Source organism: Agelaius phoeniceus, chromosome 4, assembly GCF_051311805.1.
Source record: "Agelaius phoeniceus isolate bAgePho1 chromosome 4, bAgePho1.hap1, whole genome shotgun sequence".
In the NCBI taxonomy this organism is placed as follows: Eukaryota; Metazoa; Chordata; class Aves; order Passeriformes; family Icteridae; genus Agelaius; species Agelaius phoeniceus.
The window spans coordinates 16,653,028-16,679,992 of NC_135268.1; the positions used below are offsets into that span (position 1 = coordinate 16,653,028).

Below are 26,965 nucleotides of genomic sequence, written 5' to 3' on the forward strand. Positions count from 1 at the left end.
AATAAGAATGCATCTGGGTTTGTATTGTGAAACTTTTCTTTACTCTTAGCATGGCCACAGGTGTGTAACCACTCAAATTATGGCCACAAAGACTGCACTTTTTTGTAATTTTTAAATATGCATTTCTGGGGCAGCTACTGGTCAGAGTTCATTGAACTACAGAGTGCCCATGTATACAATTCTATTGTCTCTTATTTTCACTGGAGTATATCAAAGTGATTATTTAGTAACCACTAAATAATGGTACGAAGTGGTATGAGTCCTGTACTCTCACTCGACTGCATTGTCTGTCTACCAACAACTATTGTTGGCTTCAGAAAAATACTGTCAGATGCTGCTAGCCAGGCTGGGCCTTAGCCTGCCACTGCAGTGCCTGTCAGGAATCATTAGCTACTGATCTCTTTGACTAATGGTCCAGTTGATTGTCTGATTCATGTTCAAGATCTGTAAATGAGGCAGAAGCATCTTTCCTGCTCACCAGCTGTGAAATGGCTAAACACAGCTAGATTTGCAGAAATCAAAATAAATGTATTTCCAATAAAGTTTGGCAACGATATCAAATCTAAAGCTGAAAGCAGAACTATGTTTTTGTGTTTTTTAAAGTTACAGTATTATAAATCAATGTTATCTCATGATGTGCTTGTAAGAGAAATGTATTTTACCAAAACAGTGAAATGCTGGTAGTAGCATTAATCTTGTGTTGAGTTGGATAGATGTTCTTTATTCAACATAAATTCATACTTTCAATATTTTCTCTTTTGTCCATTATCCCCAGATGTACCAGTGTTCAGCAGAGCCTCTGTGCTTTTATCTGAGTCCTGTGTATGCTAATGGGGTGTGTGTGCATGTTTTTGTTCACATATAAAAGAATTACAGATGTGACAAAAATAAAAAATAAAAGGTGGGATTTTAGATGGAGGGGGTTCTTGGGGGAGGAGCTCCTGTATCTGTTTTATATTGATGGAATAAACCCTGGAGGGTCAGCCTGGCATAATGCCAAGATAACTGAGAAGTAAATCTGGGTCTGAGAGCTCACTAATATTTTTCTTGGAAAAGGAGGTAAATATGACATTCACCTTTAGCTAGAGAATTAGCGTGAGAGCCATACCACAAACAGGCTCTACTTTGCGGATTCAAGCAGAGATTAGGACTTTATTTTTACACTGTAATTGTAGGCACAACAGACTTAAAAAGACACTGAAAAAGAGTTGATTTTGTGAATGGATGTTCCCACAGGAGCTATCCTGTGGTCTGTCATGTGGAAGACAAAGTTGAAGTCCACCTTCCACTTCTAGCTTCCCACATCCTGCACAAAGGAAAAGGAGGAAAAGTGATTGAAACACACTGTTCATTTCTGTATTAGACTTTGACTTTCATGTTATTTTGGTTTTTTAAGCTAGTGTTTCCACAGACCCAAAGAAGTAAAAATTTTGAGATAGTCAAAGTTCTTGATCCAAAAATAATCTGTGATCAGAATCAGTGTGTTTTTTGTAATTGTTATGTTGTTAAGCTTACATTTTTATATAGAGGTAGAAAGAACTGTACATTATTCTAATCTGTTCAACCTCATGTACAACAATCTTTTCCCTCTAGTTGCTAGGAGTATCAAACTGTCTTTGAACAATATGGATATTTTATAATGGAGTCTAGCATGATCAAGATAAATCTATTGTAACTGCTTCCTTCCTCAGAACTCTTTGTACATGGCTAATTGTAAACAAACAAACAAAAACATAAAGGAAAAAACAGACATTTTACCCCTTCAGTAACTCTAAATCTCTAGAAACTTTGTCTAACTTTAGAGAGGAAAATTTAGCTAAATAGATATTTAGCTAAATATCTATTATTTATATATTATTATAATAATATATAAATAATAATAAATATATAATAAATATATAATAAATATTATTATTATTATTATTATTATTATTATTATTATTATTATTATTATTATTATTATTATTATTTATATACATTATAAATGTAATACCCAAAGTGGTTTTAATTATACATTACCAGTATAGATTATTACATAGTCCCATTCAATATCTATTTACACATTGTTTTATATTTTTATTAATGAATAAAGGAATTAATGAATAATTACAAAGGAAATTACCAAGATGACATTTTCAAACACAATATTGCTATAGAATACCGCAGCAGAAGCATCTTACCTTAATAAGATTGTTTTTCTTTTGTTGTCTGAATTTTTCCCATCCAGTAAAACTTCACATTTGTGTAGGAGTTTTCAGCATTAATTATTAATTATTCCACCTCTTCCTTGGATGTCATTTTCCCCTGCACAAATGGCCAATATAGATATATATATATAAAATACCATTTTCTGGCTATGCTTCTTTCTAAAGGGAAACTTTTCATTGGGAACCTATAAATTCCATTAGATCCAAATGGTAACCAGTGTTCCCAATATTTATCCACTTCCCAAAGAACTGATAGATGACTGGCAGAGCCCTGCCCACTCAATACTCTCTGCCTCATGTATGTCTTTTCCTATGTGGTGTCCACAGGAAGCCAGTTAGATGGATCCTATCCCATAAAAATAATCAGGAAAGTTTTCATGCTCATTTGTTGGTTTTTTACAGATTCTGGCAGGCACTGTGTTGATCAACAGGCAGAATCACTATGTTGATTCCACTTGATTTTCCGGCATGTAAACTTTATCATTTTCTTGTTCTAAATGAAAATTTAAAATGTGCTGTAATTTCAAGAGACTCTGGGTGAAATCCTGTAATGCTTATGTGTTTAACCATCATTTTAACCTGTTCTATCTGTTTCTCTTTTTCTATCCTGAAATGTTTCTGGCCTGAAATGTTTCTATCCTGAGTGTTGAAGGTTGGGCATACATCACAGAAGGGAAGAACACTCTTCACTTCTTTCACATAAATGGATACTGGGCAGTTTTGGCATCCAGGGATGCACAGCTCCTTTCCATCAAGCTGCTGTGTCCCTTTCTATGTCCCCATCTGTTACCTGAAGCTGGAGGAGTAATTTGAAATATAGACATAAAGAGTACATTTTTTATGGTAATTTATCAATTACCTCCCTTTCATGGAAGTGATTTAATTAATTTTATTTCCTCATTATTTAGAATGAAGTATCTGATTTGTGTAGAGTAGTAGTAACCTGGGACCAAAATGAGCACTTTTCATCAATATGAATGAGCGGCTTTATTTATTTACTTCCTTCTTTCTTGCAGCTGTTGCAGCAATGCAATGAACCAACTTTTTACTTCAGCTATATGCTTTGTATAATTTTTCCTTGGGTTTATCTGTACTTTTCAGGCTTTTTGATGTCTTTAATAGAAAAAAAATGTAAAGTAGCCAAAGCCTTAGGTTTCTAAGTAACCTTTCTGTGCCAGATAGTAATGACTGCAGGCCCTGTATCCAAGTTTAATATTGTAGAGGCCAGTTTAAAGTAGGAACTGTTTCAGCCCAGCACATAACATTGGTGACACCTCCTGACACTCTAATAGCAGGTTTTCTAATATGGGCACAATTATTACAACAAATGCTGTAGGTCCCCTGAGTTAAATGCAATACCAGGAATTATTTCTCAGACACACCTGTGTGTTTCTGCTACCATCCTGGATTATTAGAAAGATGTACTGCAGGCACTGACAACATCATGTATGTATTCAGTTTAGGGAGGCTTTTGAGCTGATGTGACAACTTCCTAACTGAGGTGCCTTTGTACTCTTTCTGTCACACCTAATGCATTGATAACTCAATTGGCAGTGACCTGCAAGGATAGGATGCAACATTAGAACACTACGATAAGAAAGTACTTGAGGGATGATAAATAAGGCAGTGCACATAAATAAATGCTACTTTTGGTGCACACAGAGTTTGTGTAGCTAAAGAATAAAAGCCATGTCCAGGGATGCTGCTGCATGTAGTAAAACTCTTTCAAGAACTAGGAAATCTGAGTGGTGGAAACAGCAATGGAAATGGTGTCACCCACAGCATTAGCACAGACAGGTTGTCTTCTCTTGAACCGTGCACTTTGCCAGTGACAGGGGTGTGCTCTGAGTAGAAAATGCCCAGTCTTTTACCTCAATATAAATAGGCATCCTGGGGCATGCAGGATACTGTCATATGTCCCTGGGCATCTCCCGTCCTCCTTCAGAACTGGTAAATGACATTCACTATTCCTTTCTTGGAAATGTGCAAAAAGGATTTCCATAGAGAGTCTTTGGAGATTTCCTGTTTTCTCATGTGTGTAATAGATTGGGTCAAGCAACAAAGAGGAGGGATGAAAGAATAAGATTTAATTTTATATGCACTCTCCTGTCATCGCCATTGGAAAAAAATGGATGAAAAGAGGAATTCTGCAATACAGGTGATGTCAGTGTTAAATTAAATTAAGATCATATGATTTTATGCAGCAGCTGTAAGCCTTCAGTTATGGCAGGGTTCGTAATAATAGAGTAGATTCCAAGCTAATGTTAAAAAAATTCTCATGTGTGAATAATTAATCAGAAAAATAGCAGCATTATCTACAGTACTTTAAGCCAATATAGATTAAACATATAACATGTAATTTATTCCGTTTTGGGGCATCTGAATTGTACTAAGATAAGTTGTGACAAATTAGAGAAACAAAAATAATACTGAGTTGTATTTCAGCATATTTTAAAACAGCATGGATGCGAAGGACACCATCTTAAGTTATTGATTATCAGAAACTCATAAAAACACAGGCTCTTAAAATCTTTTAAATTATGGATAAGGAAGTTTATACTGCAAATTAGGGAGTACTTCTTTGGTTTTCTGCAAATTGCCAAAATACAGAGATTTAATTGCAAGTTACATTTTTTTGATTTGAAATTATTGAGTAGTTTCAAACAACTATAAATAATGATCAAAACCCTAGTCCCATCATGGCTAATTAGAGAACAGTTGTAGAAGTGGGAAAGCTTTAATTTTGTGTTCTGTGTGGGCAGAGAGATTAGGAGGGGAAGAAAAAGTGGAAATTCCTATTGGGGTATTTACTGTTTTTATCTTCCTGTTTCACAGGTTTTGAACACCTCTGTAGAAATCTTCACAAGCCTTTGTGATTCTGCTGGCCTGGGCAGAGCATATGCAGCTGTAGCCAAGATCCTGGCAAGGTAGGTTAGCACATCCTTGTCTGACTGTCAGTGCAGATTCACTCAGCTGTGAAAGACTTAAATTGTTAGAGGTCTGTCGCTTTCCATTACTGACTGCTTAAATTTTAAGCAGTGCCCTTTTTGCAGTAAGTGACCCTTTCATCGAAAGTTATTTTAAACTGTTACACATTTTTTAAAGTGTAAGGTTCTAGTTTTTCTTTGCCTGTAAACTATAACATGTCCTTTTTCTTCCACGTTTTGAGGGCTTTTTAAGTGTTGGGGTTTTTTTGGTTTGTGGGGGACCTTACCTTACTGGAAAATAGAAATGCAGACCTATTTTCCAGGTTAAGAAAGCAAGAAAATCTGGAAGAACGTAGCAAGCTCCAGTAGGTGTCTCAGTGTAATATTTTCTGAGCTGTAAGTTTCCATTTATTGCACTCACTTCTTCTGTGGAGGCATTTCTGGTTTGTGCATGTGTAACTAGGTACAAATTTTTTGCAGCTATGATGCTCGCGTTCAATATTTTCATTTCAGCATCTGGCATTGAAATCTTCCTCCAGGTGAATTAGTTCAGGTACAAATAATTTTGACATAAAGTTGCCTAATGAAATGATCATATGAGATAGGGAAAAAAGAGATTAAAGTGAAGGTTGCAGCTTATTCTTGACTTATCCTATGTTTGAAGACCTCAGTGCATATGATGCATGATAGAGCTTGGCAATTGTTTATGGAGAGGGACCTGTCACCTTGTTCATATCACTGTGCAGAGCAAATTCTCCTCTTGGAGTCAGATCCCTTGTCTCCTGGCCTTATCCAAGCACGTAGGGATCAGCCACAACCACAGTCTTCTTCAGCTCTCTGATGCATAATTCATGTCTACATGTATTCTGAGCATCCTAAATAAGGACATGGGAAAAGATATTCAAAAAGACACAGAACAGACTAAGAATACCAGGTCCCAGTTTTAAAACCGTGTTAATTTCCTTTCTGTGATTTAGGCATTCTGGAATGAGGGCACATGCATTTATTTACTCAGAAGTTTCAGATTTCAAGATCTTTATGAAATTAGTTTGCTAAACCCTTCATCTGAAAGATCATGCCAATGCAATTCTTTTCTTAAAAGCAGACCTAAAGACGGAATGGCTAGTGATTTTCTCCCGTATCAAATCTGTATTCCACTCCTTCTGGGAGCATTCTTTAACTATCCAGAAATGGACAGTCCCACTGTTACCAGTTGTTGCAATTTGAAAAAGAAGGAAAACAGGAGATGAGGAGCAGTGGGAGCAGATACTAAGAGCAGTAAGACTCCACAGTTTAGTATTTAAGGCATTCTCCTGGAAGAGGAATATTCTGATTAATTTAGGTGAAGGAGTAGTTCAATCTCATGTGTGGGATCAGGGATTTAATCTGTTGAAGAATAGATTAGAGAATAGATTGAGTCTTCTTGGTGAAGACCCAACCCTAAACCCTTTCTCTGAAAAATGGCTGTTGTTTTACTTTTTATAAAACCCATCTGGTAGTTATGCCATGAGAGCATTTAATTAAATTAAACACCTTCCATATATATCTGCTCTGAAGAGCTTTGGGTATGTGATAGGCATTAACTGTTCAACCCTGTCAAATGTCACAATGGTTCTCAGCAACTTTCAGTTGTTCAAGAAACTTACACGTGGAAAAGTCTGGGCACCTATGAATCATAGAGTGATAGAATCATAAAATAGTTTGGGTTGGAAGGGATCTTTACAGGTCAGCTGGGCCACCCCCTGCAGTGAGTAAGGACATCTTCAACTAGATCAAGTTGCTCAAAGCCCCATCCTGGCTGGCCTTGAATATTCATTTCCAGGGATGGGGCACCAACCACCTCTCTGGGGAACCTGTTCCAGTGTTTTGCCACTCTCATTGTAAAACATTTCTTCCATACATCTAATCTAAATCGACCCTCCTTTAGTTTAGAGCCCTTGCCCTGTTGCAGCAGGCCCAACTTGTGCTCAACAATTTGTCTCTGTCTTTATTATAAGCTCACATTGGAGCTGTAAGGTCTCCCTGGCGACTTCCCCAGGCTGTACAACCCCAGCTCTCTCAGCCTATCTTCATAGGAGAGGTGCTCCAGCCCTCTGAGCATCTTGGTGGTCTCCTCTGTATCCACTCCAACAGGTCCATATCCATTCTGTGCTGAGGATGCCAGAGCTGGACACAGAACACTTTGGATAAATGCATCAAAAATTACTGCTGGTAACAGAATCCCCATATTCAGCTTGTTCAACCTTCCTTTACTTGTATTGTTACTTGATCTAGGCTAGATTTGTGTAAATAATTTTAAATTTGATGGATAACATCTTCACAGGAAGATGACTGTTTCCCAAAAATAATGCATTACAACCATAATGTCTGTGAGAATTTGCACTTATTTCCTCGTGACAGATTGGAGAAAGTGCCTGAGCCCTCCTGAATGGCTCAGAACCTGTCTATGGCTGTGGAATATTTTTTGCAATCTTTGCTGCAGATGATGCAGACTATGGGAAACTGAAAATCTTTATCATGTGCATTTAGTCATGTCATTTTCCAGGGGAAAGAATCTGACATAATAGCATCATGTTCTTGACTTATTCTGCCAGTGTCCACCATGGTAATGACTTCTTGTGGACACATGATTTATACATCCAATTCCATCACATGAGCAATCCTATAAAAGGTGCATATTTTCATAAAAGTCTAATAGGGGTAAAAATCTCATAGGGCATTTTAGCATGAAACTGGAAAATGAGCTGCTGTAGATGTGTAATCTCTTCTGCTGAAGTCATCATAACTGTTCTGTGGGATCATGAATGACTATATCTTTAGGAAATTGCATTTTATGCATTTAGGAAGGTGATGTCTAAGGAGATAGAAAGTGTATGGCTGTATAAAATAACATGTAGATTTTGAAGGAACTATAAAATATTAGCCCTTTGAGTAGGAAAGATCTGTTTATCATGTTATCAGGTCTTGTGCAGGATAAAGTGTTTCAGTAATCCTTCTAGCATAGTTTAAATATCTCAAGCTCTAGTGCTTTTAAAAGTACTTCCTTTGAAAAATTGTTGAACTGTTCCAACTGATTTCTAGCTGGTATAAGTGAAGTCCTAACAGTGAGAAATATCTTTCTGATATGTATCAAATTGATTCCTGTTTTCCTCAAAGAGGTTATATGCCCTAGCAATTTTCATATTTTCTATATGTGGAACAGAAGTTTTGATGTGAAAAGTAAAAAATGGCCAAAAATACATCAAAACATTTCTATTAATTCATGAAATTAAGAAAACCTTTTTACATTTTCTCCTGTCACTGATTCCATTTGCTTTATTACTTTCAGCCTCTAGCCCACAAACTTGGTGGTACAATCAACAAACCCCTTAGTGGCTGTTTCATCTCTGCTCTATTTGATTTCTCCACTCTGAGTAAATGATTAAGTTTTCATGCATTGGTTCAACCAAAATCTATGTTCACTCAACCACATCCTTTATTGATTACTTCTACTGCAAACAGTAGGCCAAGTGTGATATACATAATTGGACAGTTGTCAGGGGATGTGGGTGTTAACAGTCCTGTTTTCCCAATTGGAAACTGGAATCACCTTGATACACAAATATTCTGCACTGTTTCATTCTCATTCCTTGGACCAAGGAGTCCTTTTCCTCAGAATATATGTTTTTAACTCTCAAAGGTCTGGTTGAATGGATTTAATGATTATACCATATAATATGCTCTTCAAGTTGCACCTGTGCACTGCATATAGAAAACTAGAAAAACTGGAATTAATATTTGTCTAACACTTTAACCTTGTCCTTTAACTTATATAAATCATATGCTGTATTTCTTTAGGGAAGCATTTGATTTTCTTTTCTTTGGAAAAAGAAAAAAGGTTAAAAAAATATGTGTTTCTAATTCTAAAATTTAGAAGCCTTTTGACATTTGGTAAATGTTTACAGTCCAGTATGTTTTGTATTCTCATGGTAATAAAATACTTAACTTAGGAAAGTTTAGTAAATCTAAGTCTGCTAATTGACCTCTAAGCTTTACAGTAGCATATACTTGAGCATTTCAAGAATGTTAGTTTGCAGTGATTTAGCATCCTTTTGTAGTAATCTTACCCTCTTAGTCACATACAGATAATCACTGCAATATTTTAAATTTGCAGTTAAGCTTTGCTACGTTTCCTGTTTCATGGTAGGCTGTTATAATTACTCCAACAGCATAAAAGAGAGTTCAGAGTTCTGCCAGATTTTGAAAGCACATATCCCTAATATAGTTTATAATAAAAACTGTACTGTAAATAAATGCCAGGCCATCATTTACTGCAGGAATATAACTTGAAGGTAGTTTAAGATAGTGAGAAAATAAATCACAATTCTTTATTGCTTACAGAAACTCCTATTTTTGTGAATCTCTTAATTAAGACTGGATTTTCTGTCTTGGTGCCTTGACATTTAGCATGCTACACTCCTACATTAGTGACTCAAGTTCATGGCTAATATTGAGGTCAGCTGGAATAACACTCCAGCCTTAAAGGGAAAAAGGGCACCAAGCCTTATTCACAAGCAAGCTCAGATGTCTGTCTTATATCTTGCAATCACACTGCTGAGGTCTTATATTGTTAATATGACCGGCTTTATTAAAAAAAAAAAAAAGGAAATCTGCAAATGTTATTGTCAAAGTATGTTAGCCAATTTTCAAGTTAGATGCAGCTGTGACCTCAGGTTGCTCTGAGCTCACTGGGATTTGGGGGTGGCACCCGCAATCCATGGTTTATAGGTTTGCCTGTGTGACCCTGGGCACCTTTGATCCAGCCAGCCAAAGGGCAGTGTTGTGTTCAGGGAAAGGCTGTCAGCCCAGAACTGAGATACAGCACTTCTATGGAGCCACTGCTGCACCACCAGGTTCTAGAGCAGCTCTGAATGACTGAAAAAAACCTTCATACCTCCTTCCCCTATTTTGTCAGGATGTGAGGTCCAGCTCAATTGAAAATATTATCAGCAGCTCAGTAGAAAGAAAAAATAAAATAATGGAAAGTCCAAAAGCCCTCTTAAATCATCCACCTATGTTTTTATTCATGGCCTTAAAATAAGGCACAATATTCTGAAAGAAAGTTTTGCTCTATTTTGCTGAAAGGATCCAGTTTTGCCCTCAGACATTCTGTATGAAGTAGTCTCACTGGGCTCAGCACAGGTAGTGCTGGAGGCCATTTGGAAATAAAATCCAGTCATGGATGAGTCATCACAAAGTAAAGTTTCTTCAGAACAAGGGGGCAGATCTTCAGCATTTGAAGAAGCCATCTGAGTAAATATTTCATTTTGTCCCTGTCCTTTGCTTCAGTCAGGGAAAATCAAGTGAGGCTGTGAAGTACTTGGGAGAGTTTATGAAGGATGCTGAGAGTGCTAATCTAAGCCAAAGCCTGGTGGATGCAAATGTCCTACTTGGAAAAGTTCACAATGAAAGAGTAAGTACTGTTTGTAGTAATGATCTCAAACAACTTGATTTACTTCTTGGTAAAATCTGGTTTTGCCTAGGAGATGACACATGAGGATTTAATCCAGGTGTTGCATCTTGCAGGAGTTACCCAGGGAGAAGTCACTGTGTAGACTAAATGAAATGTGCCTTAATTTTCTGAGAAAGGTGAAAAATTCACATCATATTTAACACAGAGAGTTTTGTTCTAAAATAGATGAATAAAAAATTCCAAATTCAGATCAGGACAAACTTTACATGTTGTGAAAAATCCACATCCAGATCACCATTGGGGCCATATATGCCTACAAAGAATCATCAGTTAATGCAAATGAAATTTTATTGCACTGTACATGAATGTATACTGCATTGCATACTAATGGGCTGTTTATAATCTTAGCTACATTTCTTCTCTACATTCTCTCAGCCAAATTTATTAAATGGGTTCTAGCAGCAAGTAGTTTGTCAAAGGTCTGTTAGCAATGGAAGGACTTCCTCTTGTCTCCACTTGCACTCCAGTGACACTTGGGTTTTGAAATCAAAGGGTTAAAGACAGTGCTGAAAAAGTGAAAGATTCGTGCTTTAACACCTATTTTAGAGCTGAATTGCTACACAAAATTATTTAGATACAATAAGTAATAAAAGGAATTTGTTCTGTATGCTGTCTAATATGGAACTTTGGAAACAGTTCCACTACAAATAAAATAAAACTAGAAATACCCCTTCTATCTTCTGTTGCGTATTTTTTGTCATCAGTTCTGTGTGTAATATATTGAACAGAGTACTTTCCCCTTTTCACTTACACTATCCCTAAGTACCCTTTTTTTTGTTTCCTGGGTTCCTCTTACAGAGAACTCCCACTACCAAAATTGCTGTCCTGTTTGTCCTGGTTTTATTTCATAAGCAGTAGAAATTTTTTTACTCTATAATCTCTAAATTGGCCTGAGAGTTTTCTGTTTACATGTGTTCTTAATATAAATGCTGAATTTCCCATTGAAAACTAAGTTTTATGGTCTTTGACAACTTGATGAAGTAACTGTAAAATGGGTCTGAAACTTAGAAGGGTCATATGACACTGTGCTGAATTATTCTCCTCCAAATCTGAAAAATAATTAAATAGATTCTGTTTAACTACTTCTGTATGTCATTCCTTCTTCCACCATTGCTAATAATCAATTCAATAGAACTTGTATTTTAATAACTAATCTCTATTTTATTATTCTTCAAATTATCTTTCTCAATTCAGAATTTTCTGCCTTGAGCTGAGGCGGTGGTGTAGAAGGGCACAACTGCAGTAACTTAATCATATCAATGTATATAAAATATTTAGTTTAAACATAAATTTAAAAATCTTGAAGTTTGCAATTTCCTGTTTTCTATATAATTTTTTTCTGCAAGGTCAGCAGTGTTTATCAAAATGGAGTGTGAAGTAACATTTCCTCTTTTGGATCACTGCCTGCTGGTGTCAGCTGTCATCGCCAGTATTCTCTAAATCATTATTAGGGTCTTCTTATTCAACTCTGTACATCCCCCAGTGATAAAATTTGCAGAAGTACTGTCCATCAAATTAAAGATATTTCTGTTTATATCCAGATTTATCATGGGGACCCTTAGTAAACCTGGGATATAACTCTTCCTGTTCTTCCCAACACAAATCGCTTTGACCAAATTCACTTTGCTCTGTCCATACTGTTACTGTATCTTTCCAGTTCTCTCATTTCGCTATTCCCTCACCAGCACTGTCTTTGTTTAATGCTGTACGCACAGTTTGCTTTCTAGTCACAATTGTTTTACCCAGATGTTTCTTGTTTCCTAACATGCCTGGGTTTGTGTTATGCAGGAGTAGTAGCTCTCATTTCCCCCAGTTCAGTAAGCAGGTTGCTTACTTAATATGTACACTCTGAAGTTTGCATGATAATTCTGTCATTTCTCATTTCATTTTTTCTGAGTTTCTTAGTCTGATTTGCTACATTCCTCTCACTAATTGCATCACTTAACCTGCTATAGTTCTCATGAGTATGGTAAGTAGGTGTTTCTGCTTTTTATTATATTACAGCTTATCATTCTTTATTCATTGTTGTGTCCTCATGGGCCTAATTCTGCTCTTCTGCTGTATTAAACAAAGCTGAAAGACTACCAGAATTGCTATTACTCTTTTTTTTCTTTTTTAATCATAAGCACATTTTAGCAGTTATAGGAGTTTTCATCCCAAAAAGTGATATCAAGTGAAACAGGTACCAGTTGGAGTCTCACCTCCCAGTGTCCATACAGAAGAGAATTTCAATTTTATTAAATCAAGGTGAGAGTGAAAGGATAAAACAGCTCTGAAAAGGTTTTCATTCAGGAAGTTTCTGCTATCAGAGCAGCAGAATTCCATGCCAATGGTAGGATAGAGAGATAAATGATTTGAGTTTTCAATTCAGCAACAATTGGGCTACATTTCTCCTACTTTTTCTTTTTTGTGATTAGGAATATCCCTAGTGTTTGTATACCCCTTTCTTCCCCCATAAATGAGCAAATTTAAATTTCTGGTTTTTTCTGTTATTTAAGTCTATCACTTCATTATCCCCTTTTTTTTCCATTTCTAGGATTTATTCTTTAAGATTTAATACTACCAGAAATTAGGACCTTTTCTCCCACAGATATGTTGAATGCAGGGGAACAATAATTTCTAAACAGCCTGGCTGCAATCTGTATTAATACTTAGCGTTGATATACTTGAATTTGTATGCTCAAAATTCTACAGAAATAACCAAAAAACTATTCAATTCAAATATGTGAACCATGTTACCTGTATTTTAGAGGTTAGAAAACAGCAAGGGAGAGTGATTTCTTTAATGCCCTGCCATGAGTCACTCTGTGGGCTGCCACATCTCTGAGGTGGCAGAGGAGAAGGCTCTGATGTCAAAATAAAATAAGGGTGACTACAAGTAGCTTTTAACATTATTTTCTTTTTTTCTCTCTTCTTTACTAGGGGAACTATAACCAAGCTCTGGAATATTTCAGTCAGGCCTCTGAGGCAGCGAGAGCTTTGAACAATCTGCCCTTGGTGGCTGAAACAGAGAGCTACTGTGGCATTGCCAAGGCTCATCAGCTGATGGTGCCGTTCAACAGCCACGTAGCAGCAGCAGCCGATCCGCTCAGCCTGCAGTGCCTGCTGGCATGGAAGCAAAACAGAAGTGACATGTGCAGTGACCCTCTTCCAGCCGGTAAGGCAGTGCTTATGAAACACATTAGTGCTGCATTGTCCTCAACACTTAAGTCATTTTTCTTGTAGAGTTTTATTAAATTATTTCCCAGGTTTAATCCTTGTACGGAACGGAGGTTGGGCTTTACCTCTTTGTGCGTTTGTTTTAGAGGCTGAATTAAACAGGTTAAAATACAATATAACTGGGAGAAATGGACAGTAGTAGTTGCTCTGCATGGTAAGTTGCATTTTTTCAGTGCTGTTTGCCAGAACACCACAGTTACATGTTTTAGTCAAAACATAATTGTTTTAATCTTTAAAGAAAATAATAATAATAATCTCCATTTGCAGTACACTTTTCAAGTGCATCCAAAAATAAGATCCCTGTTACTAAAAGTGAGACGTAATTTCTGCTTGACATAGTTCTGAATCCGGAAAAACACACTGCTTTATTTTTGGTATCCTTGTACCTCACATTAGAAAGAAAGGGAAAAAATAAAAGCAAGTCTGCTTACTTTACTATGTTTCCCTATCTCAGAAAGAGCAGAGGAGGACTTTGTGTGGATTAGCCCTCTTTCTTCATGGGTTAAATTTTCTTTGCTCTTTTCCCCTGGTACAATACATTAATACAAGACAAACTGAATTATGCAGTATCTCCAAGTACTGATAGTAGTAAACTGTATTGTACTAAGGAAGGGGGAGGTATATGTCTACTCTACCTTAAAACTTCCTGCTCTGCATTCCTGTGAAGAGTGTGAATCTGGACTGCAGTGGAAATAAATGACAACTGGGGGGGCAGTCACAATATGGAGCTTCAGAGTTACTTTGTTATTCCCTCAATTATCCTACTGCTAAAGACAAAGAACTGCCTGGCTGCTGCTTTCTTGTGTATTTCATCCTCTCACAGAAGTGGAAAATTAAGTATAATTTCTGTGGTGAATTTTGTATATAAAATAAGCGATAATTGAAGATATTAGCAGTTTAACAGGAGCCAGGATGCCAGAGGCAACACTGGGAGCTGCTGAGAATTATGGAACAAGGGCATTCATTTGGAAGCTGAAGAGATAGTACTTAGATAGTATTCTGTTTAAAGTTCTAGTAATGGTAGCACTTCTTCAATGGCTATACATACCTATATTTGTGATTTGTGTCTCAATAAGTGAACATCTAGCACACTGACAGATTTTGTTGGCTGTCATAGTTATTTGGGTGTATGTCTCCTGTCTAGACATGCAGTGCAAATGCCAAGAATTCCAACAGAGATGGTCGGAAAAATAATTAATAAAAGAATTTTATATACATTTCATATAAGGATCGCTAACTGTAGCTGATAAAAATAGGAGGCAAACAAAAGTCAACAATGGCAACAGCAAAAAAACCCCCACAGGAACCTCAAAGTCATAGAATGAACTTTGTATCTCCAATATGAATTTTAGTTCTTGCACCTAAAGGGGTTTTCTGTTCAACTTTTATACATGGCTTTTCCCAGTCAATTGTGAAACTCATTTATATCCTGAAATTATATGTGCCCCTTTAAGCTCAAGAATCCTGCTCCTCTTTAACAGTACTTCAGGGATAAACAGAGTATGATTAGAAAAGCCCTTTATGTCCTGGCAAGCATGGTACCACAAACAAGTTTTGCCTGCTGAGATTCTCTTCCTTCTGTATTTCTGCCTAGTTTACCCTCTGTTACTTTCAGTATTGCGGTTTTCATTTCAGTTCCAGTTCACTCCAGGAACCCTGTGGCTACTGCATATTTAGCAGCTCTTCCAGTTCAATATCATTCTTCTCATTAGTGCTCCAAGCTTACTCTCATGATACCCAGATTACATCCAGGAAAACATAGTGTCACACTGTCAGCACAATCTGTAACATTTCTCATGTTTCGTGTGCCAAATCTCTCGTTAGTACTGGCATTACATTTTTAATATCTTTGTCTGGCAAAACATGACCTGGCACCAATTCAAGATTAGGATTTGCTGGCTTTGAGTTTCAGGTACAGCCTTTATTCTACCTTCCAGGAGAATGTCTCTGCATCCTATGATGAACTCATCACTTAGAAAATTCCTGCTGTGATAATAGAGCAGTATTTCTAGCTCTTTCAAACAGCACAGTGTTGATAATCTACTAGATTTTTCTCAGTCTTTTTGAGGATAGAACAGAGAAAGACAAGATACAATGGTAGCTCTTAATCCGCAGGGAAATTTTATGAAAGGGAGAAGAAAGGCAGTAAGTTTTTATTTCTAACTCTTCTGACTGAAAAAAAAATTCTGTGTCAAAAAAATAACAGTAGATTCTGTATTCGTAGGCAAAAGAAATGCTTAAGCTAGTGGGGGAACAATTACATTTAAATTCAAGTACTGCCATATTACCTTATGTCTTTCAACCAAAATTTATTTTATAAATCAATCATTTCAATAACCAGGCAGGAAGAACCATTAATTACTCATTTTACCTCAACATTTATTAATAAAATAGATGTTTTGCCAGAGTTCTCATGGACAAAAGGGATGGGATTTTTAGAAGACAATGATTAAAAATGCAAAGGAGAATGTGTTTCTATCTGCTGTCTTTGACTCAGTCACCTGACTTCACTTCAGGAGAGTTATTTATATCATTGTGAGATGCCACTGCAACAATATGGTTTTATTGTTCTTTTTATGTTTAGTGAAATGGATTGAAAACATTATCAGCAGAATCAGTAAGCAAAAAGGATTGTGACTCCACATAAAATCCTAAAAAGAAGCCTACAGCCTAACATTTTCTGATGAGAAAATATTTCACAGGTCTTTCAATAAATAATCACCTGACTTGCTGCCTTCTAGAGGAAAGAAGAATAATTAAAGGTGCTGAAGGCAGGAAATTTTGGAATCAGATTTTGCATGTTGATTACATGAAATGCTGACCAGAAATTGTTTTCTGTGAGACTGGCAACTCTCAGCCCAGGTTTTTGCGTCTGGCAGGGCTGTGCCTCAGCAAGAGCCCTTGAATGCTTGAAATCATCTGAACGCTTTTGAGAGTAGACTTAAAATGCATTATTTCCCCTATCCTACAAAGTCTTCACTTGTTTTCTTGAGAAATAGTATGTGCTTTTGACAACAATTTAGATTTACATTCCTTGACTTTGGAGAACTTGGCAAAACTGACAACTGACACATTTTACCATAGATTTCCTGTCTTTATTTTGTTGGAGTTTTTTTATGATACCTTTAAATACTGCATATTGTCATCAATTCTGAAGTCTTATGATCAATGGAATTATCTGGTACCATCAACTTCAGCATAATCAGGACTATTTCTAGTATTCCACACCTAAGCAGCCTTCAATATAATTTAAAATGCATGCACCAGCTAAGCCTATAGCTTGGAAAATACAGTCCAATGAATTTTTGTTCTTACTCCCAAATATGTAGTCCCTCAATATTCTTTCTCCAGCCTCCTTTCATGGATGTAAGGAATGGTACATTCCATAGTGTGACTGTGTCCTTTTGTGTTGTGTAAGAAATTACATTTTCATTCTACTGATTCACATTTTTGAAAGCTCTTTAAGATGTTTTATAGTCATTTTTCTGTAAAAGATGGAGCTAGCACAAAATTTCTAATGTTTTGGAAAACAGCAATCTGACCAGGTGCATTTTAGATTGAACGTGTGTACACCTTTGTCATTCATTAATAAAAGGATTATCCATAAAGGATGAGAGAGTCAGAAGTGAGATGTGAGATCAAGGATTATGCTAAACAAATTCAGTTAACATTTTTCTACTGTAACTTACCAGAGCTGTGTAATTTATGGGCCATTTTGGTAATCGTGTCCAACAGCAGAACAGACTGCTTCATAATGTGATAAACTGCATTTTTTCACTCTCTCTTTTGCCTAAAGTACACTAATTCCAGGAAAACTTCTAATGTTACCTCTTCCCTCTCAGCAGTCAGTGCACTGTGTGCTCATCTGGAGATAGGGAGAAACTGGAAGGATTTTAGAGACAGATTTTGGGGTTTCTCAAAAAATGCAACTGAACATGAAGTAAGGGAATTATGCACACTATTGTTATTCATATATAGTGTGTATATAATTACAGACATTATTGCTCACACTGGTAAATAAGAACTATGACTTTGAATTATATAAAGGAGGTGTGTGACCAAGTACAGACTCCAAGGCTGTCCCTGTGCCAGAGGCACAAAGGCTCACTTCTTAATAAGCCCATTTTAAACGTAGTTCAAATGCTTCAGTCCCCTACTGAAATTCACAGGACAGCTTCTCTACCTTTTTATGGGGTGTCTCAAACAGAATCATTTTCTCCCTTCTGGAGAAATACAGTAGCTAAAAAATCTGAAATATATGCATTTAGGAAAATTATTAGGAAAGTGAAAAGTTGAGAGGTGATTCTGTCTTTTTTTCTTTAAAATGTAGTGAACTTATGCTGCCTCTTCTTTATTCACATCACCTAGCACTCATTGCTTTCTAAATTTTAACTTGTCTCACCTTTAGCTTTTAAAAACATCAGCCTTTTTTTATATTAATGCTAGATACACTCTTAAAATATTCTTAACTAAGTCTTAATGCAGCCTTAACTAAGTGTTGAAATAGACCATGCTTGTGTATAGATGTTTATGGCTTAGAACAGGTGTGTTTCTGAAAATCAGCTTAAGTGGTTCATATATGTAATATTATTTATTATTAGTTGGGGTTTGTTTTTTTAAGTATGTGTTAAGTGTGCCTAGAGATACACTGAAATTTTTAGCAAGTGAGATTAATTACTGCTTGGACTACAGAAAGAATCAAGTGTGAAGAGAAGAGCTGAGGGTGACAGGGAGGTTTTTCAGCACATTGTGGTCAGTGGCTGGATGCAGCAGATTCTCAGTGAAGAGCCTGAGAACATGGTATAAACATCTGTGTCAGTTTTGCCAGAGTTGCAGTAGCTTGCTCTATTTTCTGATGATGGCTGAAAAGAGGGGAGTGCTGATATTCAGTGTTCTCATGCTTTGTACAAATGCAGTATCCAGCAGGTTTTACGGTGATTTCTTTTAAATACCAATGTAAATAATTGGGAATTGCCAGACAGGATCAGATCTAGGTCAGGTGTGTGGATTGTCTGTACCATATTTAAGAGGGAAGTCGTGGAACATTTTCATGATTAACCAGGGATTATTGTGTTAGAAGTTTCTCCCTCATTTTTACTAAGAGCTGGCAGATTTTATGACTAAGTGGTGTTATAGGTTCAAAAAAAATCACTATCACCTTGACTATGATTGTGAGCGTTCTTGTCATCAATAGTTATATAAAAACATTTTACCCAGAGGAGAATTTGGATCTTATCTAGGCTTTTTGTCGTCTGATGTTTCATTTGGAACCATCTAAATCTTGCCACACGTTTCCTTTAGACACATCCTGTGCTAAATATTGTTGGCATCCAGCTGTGTTTTCTCAGACAAGCTCCCTAGATCAGCAGAAAATGGTTTCCTAAATAAGGTGAATTGTTCTTTCTTGTGGAAAAAAAAAGTTGGAAGTGATGTTCAAACTGCAGTATATTGTCAGACCCTTTAGTGTAGCTTTATGCACTGAACTAGCATAGTTTGTGCACTGCACTGTCAGTACTTCTACATAAGTGGAGTTCCTTTCCAGTTTAAAAAGCAAAAATTCTCAGGGTAGAAGTTGAGTACTGCTTGATTTTATAGAATGGTGCAGAAGAAATTGAATCTCTTGCCCAGCCTTGTTAGGCCACTTCTGGAGAAATCTTTGATTTGAGGCACCTAGAATTTTTTGGTTTGACTGCAGCATTGATGAAGAGTCGCAAAACCAAACCACTGGCAGGAGTTGTGCTCTGGCAGTGCCCTGATGGTGGCAGGGCCAAAGTAGGAACAGCCAGTTGGAAAACTTCTGAAGTGGCCCTAGGGCCTTTCCATGTGCCCATCCTTTCCTTTCCTTTGCTGCATACACCAGCAGAGGTGTATCTAGTGAGATTATGCTCAAAAAGGAGAATGGATCCTCATAAAGAGCCAAAGATAAGATTTTTGCGGGTTTGTTTAATACTGAGATGGTTGTTGTCATTAGACTTCATAAAGAATCTTTTATTGTTGCTGTCTGCAAGCATGCCAACCAGTCTAGACCTCAGGCCAACGTGAAAACAGTTCTCTGCTGCAAACTCATCCTTACCCAAAGCTCCCCAACAATCTTTGGACACAGAAAATCAAAGCCAAGACAAAGAAACTGTGTTCAGTGCATATGTTCTGTAACGGAGCCCTTAGGTCATCTCAGGAGTCACAGGCAGTGTATCAAACAGCTTCCTTCTCCTGGGTTTCCCAAGCCAGCTTTCTTTTCTGCATCCTTGAGAGGTTTTTTTCTGAGATCCTTTTCCCTGCCTAGGTACATTCTTTTATGTCCCAATTATAAGTAACAAATTGCTGGTTTTATTAAGACTCTGTGGTCTGAAGATAGTCAAGATTTAAATGACTTACATTTATAATAAGCCAATCTATTTTGAAAAGTGAAGTGTTGTACTTCCACAGTTTTATGTATTTATGAAACCGTGTTTCTTTCACCCAAAAATCCACATCTCTTTATTCTTTTCTGGTAATCACCAGAGATATTTTGTGATTTTTTTTGAACTGTTTTTGAAACATTTATTATGTTTTTGTTTCTCTTCATTCCTTGGCTGTTCTCTTGTGTTTTCTTTCCTGTTCTTCACCTTTATACTGAAAATTATTCTTTCTCCTTTTTTGGCCTTACACCTTCATTCTGAATTCCAATGTTATCTATGTTTATGCCAATGTTTAAGAAGTGTAAGTCAGTTACCTCTATACCCAGTAGCTGGCATCTCAACTTACATCTTCTTAGGTATATCTTTTGTGCTTTTATTTGTGGTTTTGGGAGTTTTTTCAGTGTTTTCCTACTGTTTCCACACTGTTCTTCATGCTCCGTGTTTTTATTACATTGGGATCAGAGAATGGAGTGGAAAGAATCACACTTCCTATTGAGTATCTTGACAAGTTGGTTAATAGAAGATTGTGAAGTATCAAAATGGCTTTTAAATAGATCTTAATCACCTGTGGGAATGGATTGATGAAGTTTAAGTATACAACTGGGTGATTAATTAGCTTGAAGATCCAAATGCATGCTTAAGTAGATGACCATGCCTCCAGGCTCATCCACTTGTTCCTACTCAGTCAGTTCAGCATTCAATATTATCTATAATACAGAATATTCCCATGGAAGGCCTCATACAGGTCTTGCCATAGAGCCAAGTAATTATTCAGTATTTTTCATGGTGTGTCAATCAGCTATATCATTTTGAACATGGAGCTACTATCCTACAATATTGACATTAATAAGTATTCAATAGAGTAATTGATATGGAGAGGATGATTTGAAATGGTTCTTGTTCAAAGTTTTTTTTTCATACTTTTTCATGTTTGCTACAGGGGTTTAATAAAGCTCCTTTTTCTTAAAATTCTGGCGTATTTTTAATTTTGGGGATGTTGAGCTGCTGTGGATATTAGTCAAACATAATGTAGCTGGTGTCAGGTCCTGTGGGGAATTAATCTTCCACAGCAGATTTTGAAATGGGAACTGCAAGTGCCCCACACCCCTCAATAAGTAAACCTTATGTTTATTCATCTGCTAATGCAAATATCATGAAAGCCAATACTCAAGCCCTGTCTTTCTTGTGGAGGTGGGTTTCACTCTCTGGTATTTATAGGTCACATGAACAGAGACTGGAGCTGCCTGACTGGGTCTGTGCATCCCAAGTGGGCATCTGCTAGCACCATGCATTTTCCTCATTGCTGATAGGAAACTGAAGCTGAAAAGTAGAGGATGCCTGTGCTCTAGAGTAATCTTGCTCAGCTTATGTTGGGCACACAAGGAATTTGATGAATAGGAACCTCAGACCATACCCAGGTGTCAAGGAAAACCAGTCTTAGGAACCAGGAAGGGAGAGGGACGCGCTGCACAGAATTCACTGACTTCTTTTCCTGGGTGCAGCACTTGCAGCCCTCTGTTTACCTCACACTTCAGGCTCCTGCTGGAAAATGTCACTTCAGGATTTTATAGTGCCAAGTTCTGTGACTTCAGAACCTTTCAACCTGCCAAACAGTGCCTTGAAACATGAAATTCTCCAAGAGTGAGCTTGTTCTCACTGGTACCTTTAGCTCAGTTCTAAGAATAGTATTAAATCAAATTAAATTTCATTTTGTTGATATTCATACAAGTGCACACATGCTGCAGTAAGAAGAGAATTGAGATGAAGCATTGACGATTTCAAGCATTAAGAAATCAACTGTATATTGAAGGATAACTGGATTTCTGTTCTTGTAATCTCTTAGAGATCTTGAAAAGGCTCATTGTTCATACAAGGAAAAATAATACTTCAGTTGCTGAATTAAATGTGTCAGTAATGACTGCAACAAGTTAACTGTGGTTACCAAAAACAGAAAGCTCAGACTAATGACACAGAATTTATGTGGATACATTTAATTTTGGTTTAGTTCAAAATAAAATATTTCTTTCTCTCACATACTTTGATAAGTTTTTAATGATTGTACTACAATCCATTTGCCATTTGGAAGATAGATGTGCATTTGGAGCACATTAACATGTACATGTGTACCTATGGAGAGAGAAACTGTATGGCAAAGAGAGGAGAGTGTTGCATATCTGTTAAAAATTGTGGACCAAATACTGCTTTTTTATGCTCATAAAATATTACTGTTTTGAGGAGGGTGGCACAACTGTAACTAAAACTTACTGATTTTGCCCCTTTAACTACATTATCAAAAACTTCAAGACAAGCAGAGGTTCAAATAATTGGGGGAGTTGCTAGGTATGATATTTATGCTGGAGAACATAACCTAAATAAGAAGGAGGTTCTGACTGAGGCTGTTCTAATAGCTGGATTTTAGTACGTTATATTTTGTATTTCTAAAGAATACTTTTGCTGGGAAATGCTGAAAAATATATTACTAATCATAGTTGTAGTACATTTAAGGAATGATCATGCAACTAAAATGTGGAAGATGCAGGAGGAGTCCTAATACGTTGTAGGAAAATATGGGGTTAAAGTGGACTATATTTTAAGCAGTGTTCAGTTGACTTGCTGTGTGGAGAGAGACTGAGCAGTCCTGGCTAATGACTTGTAGGTACTGAATCCTCAGGTCTCTCAGGTGGTTTCACTCGACCAGTTTCAGCAGGATGATGAAAAGGTTGAGATAAAATAAACTGACAGTTGCTACTCATCGCAGGCAGCAAGCTGTACCCTGGCAGATGAGACCCTGGGAGCCCTCTTTTTTAAACAAAGGCTTTCACTGCAGTGAGCAATGAACTCCAAACAAAAAAGGGAAAGGAGAGAGAGATTGGCAGCTGGTGACCGACAGGAGGAGGGAAGGGAGGGAAACTGAGAAACACAGCAATTGTTGGCTAATTAGAAGCTATTCCCACCTACTTAATACCAACCCATTAAGCAGAAAACACTTTTCATCTTACTCTCGCTGCTACACATGACATTATACTCCAATCAATACCCTCCCACTGGCTGCCCCACTGCCCACAAATGAATACATTGCAGTTCAAGAATGCAGTAATTGAGTTGGGGCAGTGAAACTGCAGCTCACAGTCAAGATCTTTTTCTGAAGATATGAATGTAATGTTTGATGCTTGGATAAAGAAATCAAATCCCTGTATTGACAGCTGTCAACAATTGGAAAACGGATGAAGTCAGCAATAGATCCATTTTGTATTGAAGTGACAATAAGAGTTTATTTTCAAAGTGGGATTTTTCTCCTCATTTGAATAAGAAATCTAGAGGGTTTGCACCCAGGTGTATAGTTTTTTAAGGGCATTTTGAACTCTCTTCTTCAGTTATACCTACAAAATGTATAGTAGATACACACATCATTATATGCCTGCAACATCTTGTATTTACAGCTGCTGGATTTGTATTTATTTTTAGTTTGGTAGGCTACATTTTCTCAGGCTACTTTTTAATTTCATTTAATTAGGTCTCCCTATGATTTTTAGGCATCATCTTAAATTTTACAATTTGGTCCACAATAGTACCTTGTGCAGTAGATCTAGGCCTTACATTTCAATCGTTAGAACCTTGTATTTAAGTTCTGCGTTTAGATCCTTGCAAAGTGTCTCTTTCAAATTAAATCCCTTGTTCCCTGAGCCATCTGGAATTGGTAATACCATGCACTATCTGCAGCATAAAGTAATACTGTGCAAACTGCTGTAAAACTTTCTTCTTATCAGTTATGTTACCACAGAATCAAAACAGCAGGACACTTACTCTCCACCTTGGCTGGACTGAAGACATCAGTGTCAGTCTTCTGGAACTGCTAGAAGGAGGTTCCAATGCAAGAGATGACATCTCTCAATCCCTTTAAATTCCAGAGAGAATTGAGTATCAGTTCAGGAACTAAGATTCCTTACAGTGCAAGTTTGAAAACATTTTTTGGATGCAGATAAATTGCATGCTGTGACATCTGATATTTGCAGAAAGAGGTAGCCATCACTATTGATGCTATTCATTGTCATAGTGCTACTGTGGCATTTTCAACATTACAGCATTTCTTCAGATGCTGTTTGCTCAAGTGCTTCTTACCTGCAAAATCATGGAACATGTTGTTATCTTGCCAGGCTGAGCCTTGAACCCTCAAGTCAGACTTTATGTACATGAAATAACCTACTGGCTCTCACCATTTAACAGCCTGTCCATACCCAAGTAAGAACAGTGAAAGCCGAGAGAAGTCAGTAAGGCTGACACAATAACAAATGTTTTGCATCTTTTGAAATTGGAGGCCAAATAACCACAAACTGTTCCTTTGTTGCTTCTTTCCAGTTGTATTTTAATATTTTAAGCTTATTAGTTAAATAATCATCGATGTTAACTCATCTAATTTGCTTCCCAGTATTGTAAAGCACCTCTCAGTTATTTGGGTATACTCCCTGGGCTTCTTTTAATATATGTTAATTGCCATTAAAAAGAGATTTGTCCTTAATAAAGTCTGGAAAAGGGAAATCATTGTCTTCTCATGGAGAGATTTGGGATCTTCACCACTTGTGAAGATGCAAGTGCCTCAGAGATAGAAGTTGAATATGATAAAACATGGAGACAGAGATTTTGTCACTGCTTGTCACTTATCTCAGAGATACTTGGATAGAACAATCAAACCTACATATAGTTTCCATATAGGTATAATCTGCTATTTAAAATAACCTGGTTCTAACATTTGTCCCTGTAAACTCTGGGACTGTGGTTCCTTTTAACACAGAAGTATACAAGTTCAGTCTTACTTTGACCAGATGCCAGTTAGAAGGATCAGAGGCAGGCTAGGGAAAAAGCGGAGAGCAGTTGGCAAACTTTGTGTTTCTCAGTGCCAAAGCCTGTGGGGTTAATTTGAAGATGCCCAAATCACCTTGGCAGCATCATCTCAAGTCTTTTCCAAAACTGTGGAATTTAATGAGCCAGGACAATAAGCATAGGATCATAGAAAAATAGTAGTGGAAAGGACTTCAGGAAGTCATTTTCTTCAGCCCCTATACAGCAGCAATGATGCAAAGTATTTTTGTAATTTCCAAGAGAAGCTTGTCTTGTCTGTTCTTAGAAAAATCTGGCAATTTATTTTCCACAGCATCCACAAGCATCTGTTCTAAAGGATAAAATTATGCAGAAAAAAGGAATAAACCAGGAAATTTTTCACTTGTCTAAAGCTGTCTGTAATTGAAACTCTGTGTCTGTTCTTCAAATTCATCCCTTCCATATTTGCAGTAAAATCAGAGACAGGAATTATCTGTCACATACTGGACTTTACAATAAAATTTTCTAGCGATTTCTGAAGAGGATGGTTATAAGGATTACTTAGTCTAAGTATAAATTATATATGATAGAATGTAGTTCTTCCTTATGAGCACAACTGATGGAAGGAGGTAGAGAGCGGATGCAAGGGTCCTGTTTCCCTTTTTGTTTATTTTCCAGTTATAGTGCCCAGTAGGACTAGTCCATATCACTCAGCTGAGTATAGGAGGTTGGTATCCCCTCCAAAAGGGCAGGAGGAAGTAAACCAGTGCAGGGGGAAGGGTTGCTACGTATTCTTAAATGATCTCCCTAAGTGCTGTGAAGCTTTGTTATTCAAAGTCTCCTACATAATTCAGGACTCTTCTCCTTACACAAGTTTCTGAAGCAGGAAAGCAGCAAGATTTCTCCATTCATTTTATCAAGTTAATCCACTCATACTTCAACTCCTCCTAGAGATGCAACTGATCAAAAAAAAAAAAAATACTTTAGATCCTCATTTATGATTGAGGATTTTTTTTTCTATAAACACAAATAGGAGAACTGAACAGATTCTTTATCTATTCTAGATTGGATGTTTTGACACTTCAAAAACCCAGGCTGATTTTTGTCTAGTTTCAGAGTTCACTATTTCAATCCATAGCCTCAAAAAATAAAATTACAGTACTACTGTGTGCCTTCACAACTTTGGATTTTCATAAAGCTATACCAAGTCCAGTTTGCCAGTCTTCTGCAATGAAAAATCAAAATATTTACATGCCAGATAGCTCACTTTCTCAGCCCTTGTCAAATGCTTTTATGCCCTTTTCATTAATTCTTTTTTTTTTCCCATTCCATAGCAACTTAATTAAGAGTTTGGGGTATTTTCTCATCTTGGAATCTATTTTTAAACTATCTGCCATACTTCCCTTGCTCCAGTTTCTCAACTCACATTCATTTCTAAATGTTGCTCCTTTTTTTGTCCTAAGATCTAACAATAGCTGCCTTCATTAGTAAAAGTTTCCTACAGAGACACTTCAACCTAAGTTAGAAGCTGGCAAGGCTCTTGTTTGCTAAGGATTCATTCATGGAAAAGAAAATCTGAGGCTGTGTTTGTCTTTTGCAGAAGCTATAACTATGGGAAAAGAGTACAAAAAGCATCAATCTTCAACTAGATCAAATGATCAATAAAACCCACTCAAATTGCAACCAGCAAACATTCTGCTCAAGGAGACTCTGCTTCAGAAAAATGACTTTATCATAGCTGAACAGAAAGTGTATCCTGTGGAAATAGTTATGGCCAGGCACTGAGCTGATCTTCCATACATTCTTTCACTCCGTGTGAAATAGAAGTGTGTTTGATTTTCTTCTACCAATTTCAGTTGTCTCACTGTGCTCTGAAATCTCCAGATT

The 26,965-nt window shown here is 36.9% G+C and overlaps 1 protein-coding gene across 2 annotated transcripts in view; it reads left to right on the plus strand.

Annotated features, from left to right (window-relative positions):
* The window catches only part of TTC29 (tetratricopeptide repeat domain 29), a 176,707-nt gene that overhangs the window by 119,204 nt on the left and 30,538 nt on the right, over window positions 1-26,965 (plus strand). For both annotated transcript variants that reach the window (XM_077176589.1, XM_077176590.1), the window contains exons 8-10: window positions 5,043-5,134; window positions 10,463-10,586; window positions 13,569-13,803. In XM_077176589.1, the coding sequence (XP_077032704.1) occupies window positions 5,043-5,134; window positions 10,463-10,586; window positions 13,569-13,803 (451 nt within the window). The remainder of the gene's footprint in view (window positions 1-5,042; window positions 5,135-10,462; window positions 10,587-13,568; window positions 13,804-26,965) is intronic.